Raw genomic sequence first — 20,351 nt, 5'->3', positions numbered from 1 at the left:
GTTTTGCTAGAAATGTTAGTGACGATTCGTATTTCGTATAGGTAATGGGCGATGAAGAAAAATTCAGATAAGATAAGTATACTAAATCAGATAACTTAAAATAAGTCATGCATGACATGAGCATATGTATGAATGATCATGATTTTAAATTTTTAGCAAGAAATATTTTATGAAAAATTTTACGTTTATTATGTTTACGTTATAATAAGTTTCTGAGTTTTCGACTCATTTTAGTTTTATTTCATATTTTTAACCACCCAAGAGAGGATGATGAACACGAACAAGCGGGTCAGAATTAGATGAGGTAGTTGATTAAATTCTAAACTTCTTAGAATAAATTATTTTTATGACATAAATTTTATCAAATTGTTTCATTTAGTATTTGGAGACAGGTTTTTATTAAATAGTTTTTTTATTAAATAAATGTTTATTTTATGAAATATGACATCTCTTATAGAGTTACTTTTATGAAAACATTTGACATCCTTAATTTATACGGGAAGGGGTATTACATTTGCTCTTCATGCTATTTGAGATTTGGCCTCCATGACATTGCTTTCATATATGAGCTAATGATAATGCTTTTTTTTTTTCCCTTAAAAAAATCTACAACCTCCCCTTTTAACCACCTATCGATTGATTAGTAAATAGCTACTAACATCGACCGAATGTTTTTAAGAACATAATAAAATTCAGGAGAATTTAGACTGTGTTTAGATGTTGAAGTAATTTTAAATGATCTGAATTGATCTATAAATAATAATATTTTGTGAGTTATATTGAGATATATTTTTTTCTATATGGGAGTGGAGGGTTTCAAACCCAAATTTTTCATTTGAAAAATCGAGCTATATCCCATCAGATTATCAAACTCTTAATATTTCATATTTCATATTGCGCATTAAATGATAAATGTAAAATGGTTAAAATAAATTCTGTGACGTTGTCAATCATCTGATGAAAAAGGCTGGTAAATAGAAGGTACAAAAAATTAATTTTTTTTTTCTTTTCTCTAATCCACTTTACCATTCCTAATTATTTCTTTCTTTGTAATATGATAATTTTTTTTGGGGGGTGGGTTCTTTGCCTACTATTCTGAAATATATATTACAATTTCTCATCTGATTAAATCTTGACCCTCAAAATGGACACAAAATAGGTGAAATCGTGTGATTTTTTTAATAGGTGAATTTTAAAGAATAATTAATAGTAGTCTAAAATAAAATGACAACTTTGATAGTCTGATGATGCTCATATAGCAAAAGGAATGCCCAGTTTATAGCACCATCCTCTTTAAACATGCAATTACTACTCAGCCATAGGAAGAGTTTACACATTTATTATTTGATTACACAGTACTCTGATTTTCATTCCAAAAATCTTCACCGAACTCCAACAGATAACCACAATTCTCGTACTGTTTGTTGGTTTTACAATAGATGAGATGATAGATGAGTGGCTGGGAGGTAGTAGGTAGGAAGGGAGGGAAGGAGGCCGTTCTCAACCGACACTAGATACTGGCTCCTGCTTTGCTTCTACTTTCTGTGTAAACACAGGATAGAAAAAGCAATCATTAATGATTGACCACAGAAACAAATCAAACCATGGTATTGCAATCAGATCAAATACGATGTTTAGTGAACTTACTGTGGATCTCGCTTGCTCTACTTTGGTCATCTTCGAAAAGATGGTGCCATAAAACTGGGCATCCTTCTTATTATATTCTCTGACTTTCTCCTTCAAAATCTTGTATTCAAGTTTTACATCCCTGACAACATCAGATAATTTTTTTGGGTAAGTCACAAATAAGGATATAATACAAATATTAAAATCTATCTCTTCCCATCAATTTAAACTTTTAGAACAAGTGGTGACATGGTATGGTCCTGAGTTCAAACTCAAACTCTATACTTTATTCCATTTAATTAAATATAACACGTGTTGGATCCACTCATTGAGGAGAGTCTAACTCATATATGAGGGAGAGTGTTAAGAACAAAATACAAATATCAAAATCTATCTCTTCCCATCAAGATAAAAACTTTTAGGACAAATGGAAATTTTACATAGTACCAGAATAAATCCACAAAACACCACATTCAGTGCATCGATCAGAAGAAAATTTTGTTTAAACAACATCATCTTATATAGCCCTATCTCATATACATCAGAAAAGCACAGTAATCCATGAAATTAGCGTACTCACCTGTTGTCTGGGTCTATCTCAAGAGCCTTTTTGATATCCAGTTCTGCCAGATCCAAATCAACAAGTTGTATACATGCTTGTGCCCTCCTGTATAGAGCTTTCACATTCCTACTGTCAAGTTCTAACACCTACATAAAGACAAATCTTGCAGATATCAGGACATTAATTAATTCCACACATACACCAGCTGGAAGAAGAATAACAGGAACCATCATACTAAGTTCAAAGAAAAGACAGACCTTTGTGCACAGCCTCTCAGCCTGCTTGTAGTCTTTAAGTTTCAGCTTGCAAGCTGCATTATTAAGATTGCAGGTAATTTTGAGCACCTTGGCCTGCTTCTTCTCTTCATCACTGAAAGAAGAGTCATGGTCAATGAACCTTACAGCCTGCACAGCACAGAACGGTTATATGAGCACGTCCATATCACAAGCACGTAATATCTTATACATCTTAAGCTTAGATCTAATCACAGATGAATTTTCAGGTAGAGACCTTTTCATATCGTTTTGATGCTCTTTCATATTTAGCAGCCTTGAACAATGCGTTCCCTTCTTCCTTCTTCTTACCAGCTGCTTCAATCTTCTCCTGCGTATTCATCTCCCAAGATTCCTTATCCTGCATTCCATTTATTTATTACTCCATATCGTATCCCCAAAGTATTTGAATGACGATAACCTTCATCCAAAGAGAAGTGTATCACACAGAAAGCAACACCTTACACCCACCTTCACAAAGGAGAGTAGCTCAACTTCATAATCCACAGTCGCATTTGCAGGAACGATTGCCAATTCTTGCTGTGTTTCGGATGGCCCAAAAGCATACTCTGGTTGAATAGTCACAAGAGCAACTTCCCCTTTCTTCATTTTTTTCACAGCTCTATCAAGTCCGTCAACAACTTGTTCTGGACACAAATCATAATCCAGATTTCATCTGTAAATACCTTTTGAAAATTATGTGCCCAAAAAAAAAAAAAAAATAGAGTAGACTTTAATCTAGGAAGACAATCACAGAAGCAAAGAAATTTGAGTTACAAATTACAAAAACGCTGTTGTACCTTCATCTACTTTGAATTCAAATGGCTCCTCCTCATGACCCTTCTTTGTGAAGATAGTCCCATCATCCAGCTTGCCAATTAGTTTCACTGAAAAGTTGGCAAGGATAACAACAAGATTTACATGGCACAGTTGAACAAAGAAATTGAGGAACTTAAATGCCACAGATCTACTTATTACTTCCAGCCATAATACCTTGGACAACTGCTCCATCATTTGGTCGTTCATATCCCTCTCCCTCCTTCAGGATCTTTTTCAGAACCTTCTTGTCTTTAATTATTTCAGAAACAGCCTTCCAAGAGACTAACTCAATAGTTATCTGGAGGGTAGCATTTGGAGGCACAGCACCTTCGTCACCAGATGCCGGTCGGCCTGACTCCCCAAATGCATCTGCAAAAAGTAAGAATAAATATGATGAATAATTGCCGATATGGTTATCAAAATAGAACATAGAAGTTAAATTTGCAAACGAGATCTGAACTCACATTGTGGCTTCACTGTCAAGAGGACTTTTTCCCCCTTCTTCATTGTTTTCACAGATTTTGACAGAGCAGGACAGAAATAGCCTGCAAACAAAAAGACAACACATTGCAGTTACTGAAGTAGCTAATTTACATGGTGTAATAATTACTGACGACAATGTAAAATGCACTTGTCTACATATAGTTATGGAGGCAAACCATTTCCAACATTGAACTCCACCCCGTCAGATTTTGAAATGAGAGTTCCATCTTCAAGCCGAGCTTCATATTTAACTGCAATGCATAGAACAAAAAATGGTCAGAGAACAATAAAACAGGTCCATTAAAGTTATATCAATGAGTCGAGAAGTACAGGATTGAAGAAATACCAAAGGCTTCATCCAAGTCTTTCGGATTCTCCCATTTCTCTCCTTTGGTAAGGATTTTCTTGAAAAGTCCCCCATCTTTGCATATGTCCTTAATACTAGTCCAAGACAGCAACTCCACATCAAACTGAAGGATGGCATTGGGTGGAATAGCTGGGGGGGATCCCGACTCACCATAAGCCAGCTCAGGAGGAATGGTGAAAATGGCTTTCTCGCCCTTCTTCATGCTTTTTATGCCTTCATCCCATCCCTTAATCACTTGTCCTGAAATCAAGAAACATAATTATGAGCTTCACCTTGAAAGCAAACCACAGAGCACAGACACAAGAAAGGACGGCCAAGACCAAAGAAACACTCAAGGTGCTACTGAGGTGACTTTTGAGTGCAATAACTGGGTAATAAAATCTTCCAAACCTAAAATTCTTCCCATCTATATAATATACAATGGGGGAAGTACAACAAAAAATATCTTTGATCTTGTATCATGAAAAATAGTCCTCAATTATTCTAAAATACATTACTGACGAAAAAACACCATTTTTTTCTTAATCCAATATTCCTCAAGATGCAAATCTTATTGAATCTCCACCTAGAGAATGGAACGGAGAAACGATCAGACTTTCTTCTATCTACTAAAGGCCAAGCTCAAGAAATCTTATTGAATGTTATGTTGTAACTTCAAAATTAAAAGAGAATACTTAAGTGTAACACGCCCATGTACTTGACTAACAGAAGCACTACATGTTTTGAAGCGCCCGTAATCCATAAGAATGGATGCTTGTATTGAAAACAAAAATTTCTGGGAAAGTTACAAATAAGAAATCACTTTATGCTTCTAACCAGCAAAATCAAGATTTTGCAATCCTAAATATATCGGAATAATCAACATTGCCAAACTTCTTTATGTAAGAAGTTTGGAAACATCCATTTTGACCTCTCTGCTCGTATTCGGATGACATCAACTAGTTAAAACCTTAAACTTAACCAGATTATGAAACTTCCATCTGTAATAATTAAATCTTAAAACCCTCCAGAGAACTCATTGTCCATGAAACAAATAACAGCTCTAACAACCAATTCATAAAAAAGTTCAAATTTTTCGATAGTTTAATTCCCTACGCTTCCAGTTAAATGAACCATGAAGCTAAACACAAGAAAGTTTCTTCATACGTTACTTCGAAACCGAAGCCCGACAGACAGGCTAGGCTAGACAAGTACAAATGCAGAATACACGAGCCAAAAAGCCATTTATAATTAAGAAGAAAATTAATTACCTTGGCCAAGCTTGAACTTGAACGATGTGCCCCTGTCACGGCTAGAGTCGAACTGCGTTCCATCAAGTAGCGTCCCAGTGTAATGAACTGCAAATGCAATGCCAACCCATCCACAAAATAATCACCTTCCACAACCAAAGAAACTCAAACAAACATATATGCAATCGATCAAACAGCATACGAACCTTCAACTTCATCTCCTGCACTAGGAGTCTCCCAGCCTTCGCCTTCCTTGACCAGCTTCTTCTTCAGCCCGTTCTTCCCAATTTCCTTCTCTTCACCCTCCTTGAGAATCGGATTAACTGGATCATCCTCGGGAATGCCCATGTCCTCGTCCATATTTACGTCGCTGGAGGTCGGGAACTCGAAGTCGTCATCCATGGCTAAGGTTATGAACCGATTTTGCAATGAATCAGATAAGGATCAATGTGTGAGAGCAACGCTTGATTAATGCTTTCAATATGACTCACGTTGAGAGAAGCTGGGTTTTAAGCTTTAATGGTGGCAGAGACGAGGGAGGTAACGTGAAATGTCTAGAGAGTTCCAAAAGCTGAACAAGTCAATATCCTTCCTTCCGTTTTGGGCGCCATTCGTAGTGTGTTTTTCGAAGGTCCTAGAAATATGATACTAGCCCCAACCTCCATGATGCTTTGTGCTTTCATGGTATTGTCCCCAACCTCCTTAATTTTTATTTTTTATTAAAATTGAAATTAATTGGGAGTTTATTATACAATTATGTTGTACCTTTTTCATGTAAGAAAAAATCGGTTAAATTAGACCGGACCAGATTAAACCGATAGATTTGATCTGATTTGTAATCGGTTTGATGTGATATCGATTCTTAAAAATACAATCGGTTTGATTCTAAACAAGTGCGATATTAGTTTTTATATTTTAAAAATTAATTTAAACAGAATCGGATCTGTACATATATATTTTTAATTTTTTTTATTATATATAATTTTTATATTATTATTATATATATTATATACTATATTTCTAATTAATATAATATAAAATGTTAATCTTATTATTCAAGTCTATTAATCTTATAACATAAAATTAATATACGAATATAATTAGACACTAATTATACCATTTTAATCTTATTATTCAAGTTTATTAATTTCACTAATAAGTTAAGATAATACTTATATCATACTACTATAATTAAACATTAAAGAATTAATAATTGTTAATAATAACTACTAAATTCTCACAATTAAGTTTAGTATTAAAAAAATCATAATATTAAACATATATAGTATTGCACGTGTAAATGGTAAACCGGAAAACCGAACCGAATTAGACTGAAACTGAAAAAAAGTTACATTTAGATGTTAAACTGAGTTGAATTGAGTTGAGTTGAGATAGTAAAATATTATTATAATATTATTTTTTAATATTATTATTATTATGAGATTTGAAAAAGTTGAATTATTTATTATATTTTGTGTTTAAATTTAAAAAAATTATAATGATAAGTTGAGGATTCAACTGTACCCAATTTCGATTTTGGTTATGAATCGATCCGTGTCGATTCTTAAATTTTCAAAATCGATATATATCAATTTGATTCTAAAATTTCTTTAATATCGGACTAAACCGAATCTGTTACACTTCTAACTTTTCTCACTTCCCATGCCATTTCATTTGGACGCATTTTAGACTCCGATCAAACAATGTAACTTCCAAGGAAAATTATACTTGGTCTCCTGAGGTTACCATTTTAAAATTCAGGATATTTTATTTTATTTTTTTAATAGTTAAAGAATTAACTATTAGTAAAGTAGTATATTTTTTTATTTTTAAAAGATGTTTAAAATAAAAAGAAAAAGAAAATAAAAAAAAGTACAATTTGCTCTAATGATAAGTTTGAGGAGACAAACTGATGAGACTAAATAGCAACACCCAATGCCATCAGAGTATACCATTTTCTTTCCCATTTAGATAAAAATGTAATATGCTATGTTAAATTATAAATATCTTTTTATTATAAAATAAATTTAATGTATTATGTTCAACCACGTCAACTTATAAATTCCAAGAGAATATTTTATGGGAAAATATTTTATTATATATATATATTTAATAACCAAGAGAGTGCTGAAGATTCAAGATATGTAATTTCTATATATTAAGACAAGATACTTAATAGATCTAAATAGTACAATACATATAATAGAATTATTTTATTATATCCATACTAATACCAATTTAAGCCATTATCAAAAATAAAATGTGACCAAGCATAACGTGACTTGAATCAATTTGACACAAATCCGATTGACCCAAATAACCCATAGGTTGACCTGATTAACTCATTTAATACATCATTTTTCACAGTACAAAGTTTTATTCAGCGCTACACATCATATAGACTTCGAAAAGTCTCAACAATTCATGAAATAACTTTTAGTAACTACCATTTGACATTGAATTATTTGAATATCGATAAAATGCATGCCAAAAATATCACATCTATCTATTACGATAATTGATTGAGGTAGAACTTACCATGGTTGAAAAGTGAAAATATTTAGAACGTCTTGTTTGGATAGTGAGATAAAATGAGATGATTATAAATAAATGTTGAAAGTTGAATAAAATATTATTATAATATTATTTTTTTGTATTATTTTTGTTTTGATATTTGAAAAAGTTGAAATGTTTATTATATTTTGTGTGAAAATTTGATAAAATTGTAATCTCATCTTATTTCATCTCATCATTATAATTTTCTTAAATTTTCATATAAAATATAACAAACTATTCAATTTTTTCAAATCTCAAAATAATAATAATAATATTAAAAAATAATATTCTAATAATATTTTATTCAATTTTTAATTTTCATCTTAACCATTATCCAAGCTATAAGTTTCGAATATATAATATATTCTTCCTCCTAATGACGTTATCGATGTATGTTGTAGATGAACAATAAAACAAAACAAGGAAAATACTAATAAAAACACATTAAATGCATATGACTTAATTGACATAACTCTTAACCTTCAAAATAGATGTTTGGAGTTCAAAACCTCTTCTTCCAAATGTATAAAAATAAATAAAAACACATATAATTATATAATTAAATTAAATTAAGTTGATTAGAAAAAAGATAGACCTACAAGTCAACACAAACCTGAATGACTGAAACTCGACTGGTATATTTTTGTTAGAGCATTGACATTGGCTTCATCAAATTATCATTCAAAATTTGATGAAAAGTATATGTTTTCCATAAATCCAAAACCTCTCTATCTATAACCCCACATTGGATTAGCCATTACATTCATCAAAATAATAATATAATATTATTTTTTTAATAACAATATTTTTTTCTTCATATTTTATAATTACACTAACCATATATACATTAATAATTTAATTTAATACTTAAATTATTGTTTTTCAATTAATTTTTTTCTCAACCTAATTACTCAACAAACACATTTTGTAAACTAATTTTCAAACATAAACTAGTAGTCTAATGCTGGATATCTCCCTAAATCTAACTAATTCAAGTTGCTGCCAACACACAAAATAAATAATAAGCATCTTCTCTTTGGAGCAATCATTTCACAAATATGATGTCAAGGAAGAAATCAAGGAAATACACGAAAATTTTCTATAGAAGAAGCAAATTCAAGCATTAGCTAAAAACTCATTCTTGAATAACAAAAGGAGGGCCAGACGGTAGTGCTGATCAAACTTCAAACAGTGGGCTTACAATATTTTTGGGCGTCTGAGATTTTTACATTTGCAAAGCTCCCAATAGACACTCCATCTTCTTTTCGGAAGAAATAATTGATATTTAGATGGAATAGGATTAGAACTATGAATTGCGTATATGTTTAGCATCAATAGCCAAGTCGATAGAATCTCCACTGCTGCCACCCCTGTGTTGATAAGAAGCTTTCCAATAGATTCAAAGAAGCCTTCTCCTTGCTTCTCTGATTCATCTTATGTTGGGATTAATAGTGGTCTGACTGACTTTAGATGCTTCTGATATGGACTTAGTGGAATGCTCTTCTCTGTTGCATCCTGATCCTGCAAAAACATGAGATAAAAGGTGGTTGACTATTTCATATCGTCATAAAAGGAGCTAGGAGACTAGATTTATTTATAAGGGAATACATGGGTATTTTGGACTTAAAAATATGTATCTACTTTTACTCTCATGCTAAAGTTCCTTATTCAAAACAGTGATATACATATCATGAAATCATGGATGGTGTGAAACCAATAATAAAAAAATTACTTTCCTACATCTTACCAAACAGATTTTGCTCACAAGTAACAGCTTTTTCTTTAGCTACAAGATGTAAAACTAGACTGGAAGGTATTCTTGGATAAAAAATTTCAACTTTCAAACAAAGCAAAGATATCTCCAGCAAGTAGAAGACAGGATTAAATACTCACATTATGGACGGACACAATTGTACATACCCACTCTACGTTGCCACCAACATTCAGTATCACACAATTGTACGTACCCACTGCTGTACAATCCACCAACATTCAGTATCACCCAACATTTCCACCAACAAACCAGTTCATAAACCAGCAACTCCAATAGATTCACATTTTAGTATCAAAATAAGGTAATAGCTCCATAAACCAGTTCATAAACTAGCAAATGTCAATAGCAGTACACTTAAGTACATTTGTGTAGCAGTACCCAAATAATTTCAACAATTTCAGGATATTTTATTACTTTAATTTACAATAGATGGGAATATGGAGGGTTTAAAAGTTATGAACACGAGAAGATTTCTAACTTTAATTTGCAAAACTTTCCTATGGAGGATTAGAGAAAATGCAGGATATAAAGCTAGAAAACTTTTACTTACAAGCTTGTTTATTGGCATAATAAACAAATCATTATAAAAATACGTAGTATTATAGTCACTGTTGTGTGTGTACACCAACTCATAAATAGCTAATGCCAATAAAATTAAGTATATGGTTTCTGTTAGGCAGAGAGAAATAGGTGAAAATGTAAAGATACAAAGATCACCATTTTCAGCTCTCAAGAACACAACCGAGTCCCCTGCAACTAGCTTCTTGTGGTTCACGAATGTGCTCCACCCAGTCGTCAACAGAGCATAATGGCATAAAAGAGTTTAGATAGTTAAATAACAAAAAAAACCTTGTGTTTATACCCATGTTTAACAACATATACTTTATACCCATGTTTAACAAAATAACAAAAAAATGGAGAGGAAAAAAAAACCCATATCTATCAAAGATTCTTCCATTCAAACATTTTCATCATAACAGACCCAAATTAACAAAGTAATAAAAGGAAAAAAAACCCTAAAAAAACTGTTACAGAGAAAGCAAGCGAAAACCAAAAATACTTGTTGCTCCAAGGGTGAGTTTTTTTTTTTTCCGTTTTCATTTTTTGTACCACACTCCATTCTAGGTCGTTTTCATTTCATTTTCTACACAAATGTTACATAAAAACACAAAACTACATAAAAAAAACTCTGAAAATTTTATCTCTGGAAACTAGAACAACGAAACACCATAAAAAGAGATTAAGAAACCAAACAAATCCCAAAGATTTACCTCAAAGCCGTTGTTACCTCAAAGCCAAGACCCGGTGAAGAACCAAAGATTTGCGGTTTGGAGCTTAAATTTCTACAGAGGAAAAAATAGAGAAAGAGGGTAGCGCCGGGCTCTAGAGGGGAGAGAGAAAGAGAGAGGGAAGAGAGAAAATGGAGAGGAAAAACTGAAAGGGAGAAAAGAAATTTTTTTCGGATTCACGAGCGTAGGAAATGGGAGAAAGGGACGTGGGAGAGGAAGAAAGGGAAGAAAGAAAGAGGAAGAAAGAAACAGATTTGCGGGCGAAAAGGTAAGAAGTAATTTTGTAATAAAATAATCAGATAGATTATGAATAGTGAGTCTTCAAATATAAAGATGAAAATAAATTGACTGTAGCTCAAAGGTTCAGTTTTCATGTTTGCCGAATTCAATGCCAGCCTTTTCAACCCCTGATTCATCAAATTTTAGAAATTCTTTCATTTTAGCGAGACTGATGCGAGTGCTCTTATTCGGGTAAAGTCAGGTTTGACCGATTGATGACTCGCACCCGAATAAAGTTTGTGATGGTAGATCCATCAAGTGCCCCATTAAATTTATGATAGTAGATCCATAATGAAAAAGAAGTATGTGGTTATTCTTGAATAAATTAAACATAAAAAGGGGTAGAGTGACTATAGTTATTATATGAGATATATATTCAATACTATATGTAGAGACATATAATAGATCAATATGAGCATCATGAGTTGTCCAACGATAAAATTAATTACAATTCCTCTTTAGAATGGTAATGTTGAAGTTGTGAGTTTAATGGCAGCCAATGCTATGCTGACACATCAGACTGCTTATAGAAAACTCTTGCACTACATCACAACATAGCAAAAGCAAAACTTCCACTTTCCCTTGTTTATATTTTTTCCTCCTGTGAAGAGAGACCCACTTCGACACCTTTGCACTTTACCCTCACTCCAGACTAGATCGGTGCACCCCTTTAAACCGTTGTGTTAGGGCATTCAAGATCCCATTGAAGTTGGTGGATTCGAACAGGGCCTTAGCAGTCATATCCCTCTCGAACTTCCAAATGTAGCTCAGTCCCACTAATAGCTCGGTAATGGTAGCCTCAATCTTCTCTTGATTCACAAAAAATAGCATCTGCAAAAGCATCACGTTTGTTTTGGGCACCAAAGCTCATTGCTCAAAGCTCTATCACTTTGCCATTTTATCATATTATGTGCTAATGGTGACAACCAACCCAAGATCCTTCCCAAGGCCTCCCTCCACTCCTCAACAAGAACCGGATCGCTCACCGAAAACCCCGCAAATCCCTTCAACCTATCCCTCAGCATCGAATGTATACTACTTTGTAACATTGCATTAAGATCATCCTTGGCATCCACATCGACCAATTGTGGTGACTTGATCATCTTCTCCATCACTATGATCAAATTCGAGTGGTGTAGTGCTAAAGCTACACCTAGTGTAGTTGCTGGGGGCTTTAGGAGCATGGATTCAGACTCCAAAAACCCATCATCCAAATCTTTATTTTCCTCAAATTTTGAGCTTTTCATTAATGGCCCTAACACGAAAAGATAAGAACTTGGGTCGTGTGTGTGTGTGTGTGTGTGAGAGAGAGAGAGAGAGAGAGGGAGGGACGACTTGGGAGTGAGGAAGAATTTTTTTTTTTCCTCTGCAATGCGGTCCAGGCTTCTGAATATGGGGTGTCTACATGGCAAGCAACCATTGAAGACTATTATTTGAAGGAAATCGGAAGGCCCTATGAGAATATACTCCCAATTAATTATTATCTTCATTTTAGTCTTGATTTATTCTCTTTCTTGTATAACCTTAGTTTAGAGAATAAAATAGATAAGAGAGCCCATAAAAAATATGACTAGAAACGCATAATAGAGTCTAACCACAACGACCAAATTGATTTTCTTCATATATATATATATAGACTCTAGATTGCCTGGTAACATAAAAATTAAAAAGCATCACAAACTTCTCATTTTCTTTTTATTGTAATGTTTGGATTATTATATGATCATGTTTAGATCTATGATAGATGGACTAGTAACGACGTCTCTTATCTTGATGACATCAGATGAATATAAAATATAAGGAAATAGTGTTGCTTTGAGATTTCATATGAAATGAGGCATAGATATAGTCACTCCGAAATGGCTCTTGGACTTACTAAGGAAACTTTGAGCTTAAATTGGTGGTGATTGAGAATATAAATTGAACTCTATGAGCTTTTCTCTCCTATTATTGCTTGATACCTCGGTGGTAGAGCGGTAGACTATTTAGTTAACTGGTTATATGTAACGATCCGGTCTAATAATTCTAAGGTCGAAATATTGATAATTTTTATTGGGCCTAAATTATATTTAATGGACAATATTAGATAAACCCACGAGCGATAAATTATTTAGATTGATTAGGAATTTTAATTATACTCAATAACTAGATTAAATCTCATCTATTATTTATTGAACGGGTTAGACTCCTTTTAGAATTTAAAGATCAGTCATTAGAAATTATTTCAATTTAAAATATCACTGATTGAAGTCTCTTGTGCAGTCTCAGTTACTGCTAATCCTACATTAAATGAACTACGAGATCATGTTTTTAAATTCAATCTCTTTTCTTGAATGATCGTGATCGAGTCCAACTCGAACTCGAACTCGAACTCGTCGGCATCATATTCTAATAGGGATACAACTCTACAAGTCATTTTCAGATTAAAACTCTTTAACCGATAGTCTTCTCAAACTCTAAGCTACGCACGTCTCCACCTTCCACTAGGATTCATGACCCAATAGAACTCTCATACAATTCTACAAATCATCTTTACATTAAAGATTTTAAACGGATTCCTTATATATACGTTCAGCTTCATGCACTTTACGCTTATCTCATTCATTTTCAAGCTCCAGTGTAGTTTTTGTTTACCCAAAATCACGAAGAGCACCTCTAGTTTACCACCATCCCTCACATTTTCTCTCTCATTCTAGTTTACGTGATCGATTTCATGTCGAAAATATTATAATAACATTACGAGACAAGTAGTATGATCATATCCTTACACATATGTACGGTAAAATGCATATCTTTTATAAAAATATTATACATGTACGCCCTACATTGGAAGCCCCTTTTATGTACCCAAGTCATAAATATCATAATTTTATATATAAGTTCCGTGTTAGTTGCAAGACATGCATTAAATATTTTATGAAAATTCATGATTTATGTGAAGATTTATGCATTAAATTATCTATGAAAATTCATAATTTTATGAAAGGAGTTTTGCATTGAAAGATTTATGAAAAATCATGATTTTATGTGAGAAAATTTGTATCATGACGTTTTATGAAAGAATGTGATTTCATTGAAAATTTATGATATGACAAACATGCAAGTATGATTATGATGAAGTATGAATGATAAGATACGTAACGACCTATGTTATGATATGAAAACAATATCAAATGTTATGGGCATATTGCATTGACAGGTTGTACATGCTAGTAGTGCACCCAGAGTATCTTCCTTATGTATGAGTTCCATAACCCATCGCCATGGGCAGAATCGAAATCTACTTAGATTCACTAACCCTAACTCACGGGGGTCAAGAGTGGGTACCAGTCTATGACAAATGAAAGATAAGTTCATGTTCATGTTATTTACGTATATATTTATGAGTATGCATATTTTTCAAGAAACCTTATATTTATTATGTTTACTGTATGAAATGTTACTTATTAAGTATTAGACTTATTTTTTTTGTATGTTTTTAGTTTTTTACTTACCCCAAGTGATGATATTTATGAGGATGAAACTACAAGACAAGATTTGACTAGGGAGGCGAGGCAAAGGCCTAGATAGTTTATGTCATAGTCTGTTTTATGATTTAAAGTTTAATATGTTATTTTCATAAGCGCATGAGACTTTATTGAATTTAAATAAGTGCTTCCGCATACTCTCTTTTGGATTTTAAAAATTTAATAAATATGGCATTATAAGGATTCTTTGTACCTAGTACTTCATTAGAAGAAAAAAAAAATTTAAGTTCAAGTTTGGTAGCATACTGATTCCTCGAAAATTTTAAAAATGACTTTATTAGGGAGCGAGGTTTTACATTATAGGTTCAAATTTTGTATACAGAGGTTTAGGGCTTGTTTGGATACTTGGAACATCTCATAATTATGTGAATAATGGTGAAATGGTTTGAGTGAAAATGTTTTATTAGATTTTGGGAAACAAGAGAGAGAAATTGAATAGAAATAATATATAAAGTTCAAAAATTATTTAAATATAATTGTTTAATGTAATTTTTCTTTTAGAGTTTGTAAAAGTTGTATTGATACTTGTGTTTTATTTTATAATTTATAAAAGTTGTGTAGGTTTTTGTGTATGGATAATGATTAGATGAAGAAGTTTAAAATTCGAAATTGAATTTTTTTTTTTGTATTTGAATGATATTTAAAAATAAAATTTTGAGAATTCTATATCTCATCTCTGTATCCAAATGTCTCATTGAACACATATTTGGACATTGCGAAAATTCTTAGAAAATTTCTCATAATTTCATTCATAATATCAATCAAACACAAAATATTTTTTAATTTCGAACTTTCAACATTTTCATCTAATTATTGCTTAATCATTATTCAAACACAAAAACCAATACAATTTTTACAAACTTCATAATAAAACAAAAAAAGCAACACAATTTTTATAAACGTCAAAACAAAAATAATATTGAAAAATTATATTAAAATAATTTCTTAATTTTATGATATTTTTATTCAACTTTTTCCTTCTCTTTTCCTAAAATTTAATAAAGTATTTTCACTTAATCCATTTCATTCCTATTCATGTACTAAATCAACGAGAAACTGTTCTGCATGGTTTAAAACTGGCATGTTTTGCCTTTCTACTTTGAGATATTGCGTAAGGTCTTTGTGGCTGGCTATGTTAGTAGTACTCGCTCACTTAAGTTAGTCAGCTTAGCCATATACCAAATTATAAACAAATGTGATTTTATAAACATATTATATTATATCTTATAGTTTTGGCTAAATATATTTATATTATTGTATATTCATACATAAATTTACATCATAATTTTTTAAAGTTGCCAATGTATTGGATCTATTGGCATGCACACTTAGTGATGAAGTAAATGAACAAATGTTTGATTGAGAATCATGTAATGATAGTGTGATTGAACCATTACATAATTTACATTAGAAATATATTCTACCACGAACCTAATTGCAAATCATCAGTTTATAATTTAGTCATGAGATAAAATCAAAAAGAGATAAAACAAGTTGACTCAGACTCTTAAAAGGAAAAAGACTCAGACTTCTAAAAGGACAAGGTTTCTCAAGGCAAATTAGACTCAATCACTCCAAGGAAATAGACATGAGGAGATTGACTTGAGGGTTGGCCCTTGGAGTTGTCCATGAGACCCATTTGCAGGTGATAAGCACTCTTAACTGTGAACTTGCCATGTGTAGTGCATGTCCATGTAAGTTGGTCTAAATTATTGATTAGGCTAAGGGGCATCTTGTTGATCATATCATATTCCCCCTCATAAAATATTTCTCTTAACACGAGTAGATTCCATTGCTGAGAATCGACCTTTATGAGATCATTTACCATCGCTTCCTTATCCAATAATCTCACAAGAGATTGGATCATGAATGTTGAGGCCTTAGGTATCCATTTGTCCTTCCAAATCTTGACTACCTCCCCATTGTCTATTTTTCATATCAGACCTTCACTCTGAACCTGTTTTGCAGCTAAGAAGCTTTTCCAAAGGAAGGAGCCATTACAACCTGCCTTATCCTTTGTAAATTAGATTGAGGGAAGTACTTTGCTTTCAATACTCTTGCTGCCAAAAGAGGGGGTCCCGGATTAGTCTCCACCCATGCTTGGCAAGTAAGGCTAAGTTAAAATTTTCAAGGTCCCTGAACCTCATTTCCCCAATACTCTTGGCCTTTCCTAGTTGTTGCCATCTGAACTAGTGAATTTTTTTATCTCTCTTCTTTTTTGCCCCACCAGAAATTTTGGAGAACTCTGGCGATTTCTTTAAGCAATGTTTTTGGGACTTTAAAAAGGCCCATACTATAGGTAGGTATGGCTTGGATTACTGATTTAAGGAGGATCTCGTTCTCTTCTTGAGACAGGAACTTCAAATTCCAACTGCTCACCTTCCTTCTAATTTTGTCTAATATAGTGTTAAAAGCCTTGGCCTTGTGCCTGCCCACGTATGAGGGTAAACCCAAATATGTCTCATAGGAATTAGATGCCCTCACTCCAGTGTTAGCCAACAAAATTTCTTTCACATCAGATCTGGTATTGCTGCTAAAGAAGATGAAAGTTTTGTCTATCTTTAATCTCTGAGCCGATGCCTGCTCTTAGGTTTCAAGGATTTTGTGAAGCCTACTCCATTCTAATGAGTTTGTTTTGCAAAAAAGGAGGTTGTCATCTGTAAAAAATAAATAGTTAATTCTCAGTGAGCCACGAGCCAATGGAATGCCTGAAATGAGACCATTAGAATCAGCATGATTGAAGATTGAGCTAAGGGCTTCTACACACAGGAGAAAAATGTAAGGGGAGAGGGAATCCCCTTGTCTAATTCCTCTAGAAGGTTGAAACTTCTTTTGATGGACACCATTTATGAGTATTGCATAGATCACTGAAGAGATACAACTTCCACAAAGTCCAATTCCACTCGATCATAAGCTTTGCTTATGTCCAGTTTAAGTGTCATATAGCCATCCTTCCTCCCTTGCATTCTGGTTTTCATTATGTGTAAGGCCTCATAGGCAACAATTATATTGTCCAAGATAAGTTTACCAGGAATGAAGGCACTTTGAGTGGGTGAAATTATCAGAGACAGGAGTCTTTTAAGCACGTTAGCTAGGACTTCAACAATGACTTTATAAGATACATTGCAGAGACTAATGGGGCGATATTCAATCACTAGTGTTGGGTTCCTTTTTTTGGAATGAGGGTAATATAGGTTTCATTAAGTACTTTAATCCCTGACTTGGAAGATAGAACATCCTCCACTGCATAGACTAGGTCTTTGCCAACTGTATCCCAATGGTCTTGATAGAAAATAGCTGGGAATCCATCGGGCCCAATAGAGCTAAGACTAAACTCATATAAAAAACTACCTCCTTTATCTCTTCATATGTAAACTTAAAGAGTAATTGGGTATTCATCTCGGCTGTGACAACTTTCTTCATGTGGATGAGGTTGTCTTGGATACCTTGAAGTTGGGAAGAGGTGAAGAGTCTCACATAAAAGGCCTAAAAAAGATCATTAACTGCTTTTGGATGTGATGCAGAAACACTTTCTTCATTTGAAACACTCTGAATATAATTGGATTTCTTCCTTTGGTTTGCACATGAGTGGGAGAATTTAGTATTCTTGTCACTATCTCTCAGCCATCTTTGCTTAGCCCTTTGGTGCCACTTGATATCATTCTCTTCCAAAAAATCATTCACTTCCTTCTGCAGGCCTTTAATCTCCTCTAAGAGATTCTTTTGGTTTAGATTTTGCAACAGTTTGATCTTCTCCCTTTTTTTCAGCAATAACTTTTTTAGAATCCCAAATGTGGGATTTGCTCCAATTGGTTAGGTGTTGTAGGCATCTAAACAACCCCTTCTTAATGAAATCAGTACTGTAAGGAGTCTGAGGGTGCCAAGCTATGTATGTTTAATAATTCCAGCACACTCTTCCTTCCTGGACCATGAGGCCTCATATTTGAAAATTCTTTTCTTGTGCCTAAGAACACTACAAGGGGTGGGGCATTGAGTGAGCAAGGGCTTGTGGTCAGAACATTGAACTGGGAGGACATAGACCTTAGTGTTATCATGAAGAGAGATCCAAGTTCGGTTACCCACCATTCTATTTAATCTTTCCTTAGTGAATGCATTATTTTCTCTAACATTACACCAAGTGAATTTAGAGCCCTCATAGCCTAAGTCATTCAATCCACAATCTTCGAGAGTTTCCCTGAAAAGTTCCATGTGTTTATGAAGTTTAAGTGCAACACCTACTTTTTTTTATCTTGGGAATTAATTTCATTAAAGTGCCCCATGCAAAGCCAGGGAACTTGATCATCTGGAGTAATTTACCTCAATAAGTTCTAACTTTCCATCCTCTTAGCAACCAGTGGATTACCATAAAAACTAGTCAGAAGCCACCTATGATCCCACTCTTGCATCTGCAACTCCAAAGAAATATGGCTTTGGGAGTAATTGACTAGTTGTGCAGTAATGACATATGTCCACATAATAGCTAGACCACCACTTCTCCCCAAACTGTCAGCTACAAAACTGTGAGTAAAACTCAATTTATTACGAATTACTTCAATTTTTTGTCTTCTACATTTAGTTTCAATGAGAACAACTACATTGGGTAGCTTATCTTTCACCAAAAGGTGAAGTTCACGAACTGTTCGAGGGTTTCCAAGCCTTCGACAGTTCCAGCACAGAATGTTCATTGAGCATGGCAGGGTTGCACAACAGCCTCTACCAATCCTTTCTTACTAGCTTTACCAATAGTTTTTTGAATTTTGGTGCTTATATTTGATCCCAGATGAACCTTTATATCATCATTAACTCGTTTCCCAACACATTTTAAAGGAGTATTAATATTTACCTGGTTCTTTAAAATCCTGGCTCTTTTTTTCTAGGTGGAAGTGGTTTTGGTGCAGTCTCTTGGTTTAGATTTGTTAGGAACTGGATACGTGGCAGGATCACCCACTAAGGACTCTGTAGAGGCTTTCACCTTTCCTGCAGAGTTGTTAACCTCAAAAGACCTTTTTGCCCTGTCCATATTAATGGAAAGGGAACCACCTTCCTTTTCCTTCGAGGCTGAAAAAGTGACAGCATTCCCTGCAGAGGCATGTCCTTCCTGTGTCAGGTCAACCTGCATGCTTTTTGATCCATCCTCCTCATTCTCTATAAGAGGATCTGTTAGCTTGGTATGCTCCAAAGGACTAGGGGATTGCCTTGCTATATTCATGTTTAGTCCAGCTACTAGTTAATTTCCTTTTTTGGTAATGTCTTCTTAAACTGTTTGAGCAGCATCCTGCTTCCCACCCTCCAAGCTTGGAAATGGACCAGACCCTCCCATAGAATTTTTGAAAAAGGAGTTTTTGGATGGTGGGTTCACCCTCAACCATATTGTTCTTGCAAACCATTTTTCGTGCTCCTTTAATCACCCCTCTTCTGGCATCTTTGGTTAAAGTGTTGGATAAGACTACATTAGAAGCAGAAGTTAGGAAGTCTCTCATACTTGAGAGGAATACATAGTTTTTTCTCCCCCAACGTTAGAAATCTCCCCCGAGCCAAAGGTTTGCACAGGTCTATAAGGATTTTCAC

The 20,351-nt window shown here is 33.6% G+C and overlaps 1 protein-coding gene across 1 annotated transcript; it reads right to left on the bottom strand.

Moving 5' to 3' along the window:
- Positions 1-1,275: 1,275 nt before the first annotated feature.
- On the bottom strand, positions 1,276-5,968 carry LOC121236902 (peptidyl-prolyl cis-trans isomerase FKBP62-like). The gene is made up of 13 exons (XM_041133416.1): positions 5,565-5,968; positions 5,380-5,466; positions 4,109-4,369; positions 3,939-4,013; positions 3,744-3,824; positions 3,454-3,648; positions 3,261-3,347; positions 2,932-3,107; positions 2,699-2,821; positions 2,446-2,592; positions 2,207-2,334; positions 1,648-1,768; positions 1,276-1,542 (listed from the first exon to the last, which is right to left on the bottom strand). Exons 1-13 carry the CDS (start codon positions 5,758-5,760, stop codon positions 1,501-1,503), a joined length of 1,719 nt encoding a protein of 572 aa, XP_040989350.1. The 5' UTR covers positions 5,761-5,968; the 3' UTR covers positions 1,276-1,500.
- Between the last annotated feature and the right edge of the window lie 14,383 nt (positions 5,969-20,351).

This window comes from Juglans microcarpa x Juglans regia, chromosome 1D (genome assembly GCF_004785595.1).
Source record: "Juglans microcarpa x Juglans regia isolate MS1-56 chromosome 1D, Jm3101_v1.0, whole genome shotgun sequence".
In the NCBI taxonomy this organism is placed as follows: domain Eukaryota; kingdom Viridiplantae; phylum Streptophyta; class Magnoliopsida; order Fagales; family Juglandaceae; genus Juglans; species Juglans microcarpa x Juglans regia.
Note: the sequence above shows the minus strand (reverse complement) of the source record. Positions and strands in the feature narration are given on the sequence as shown.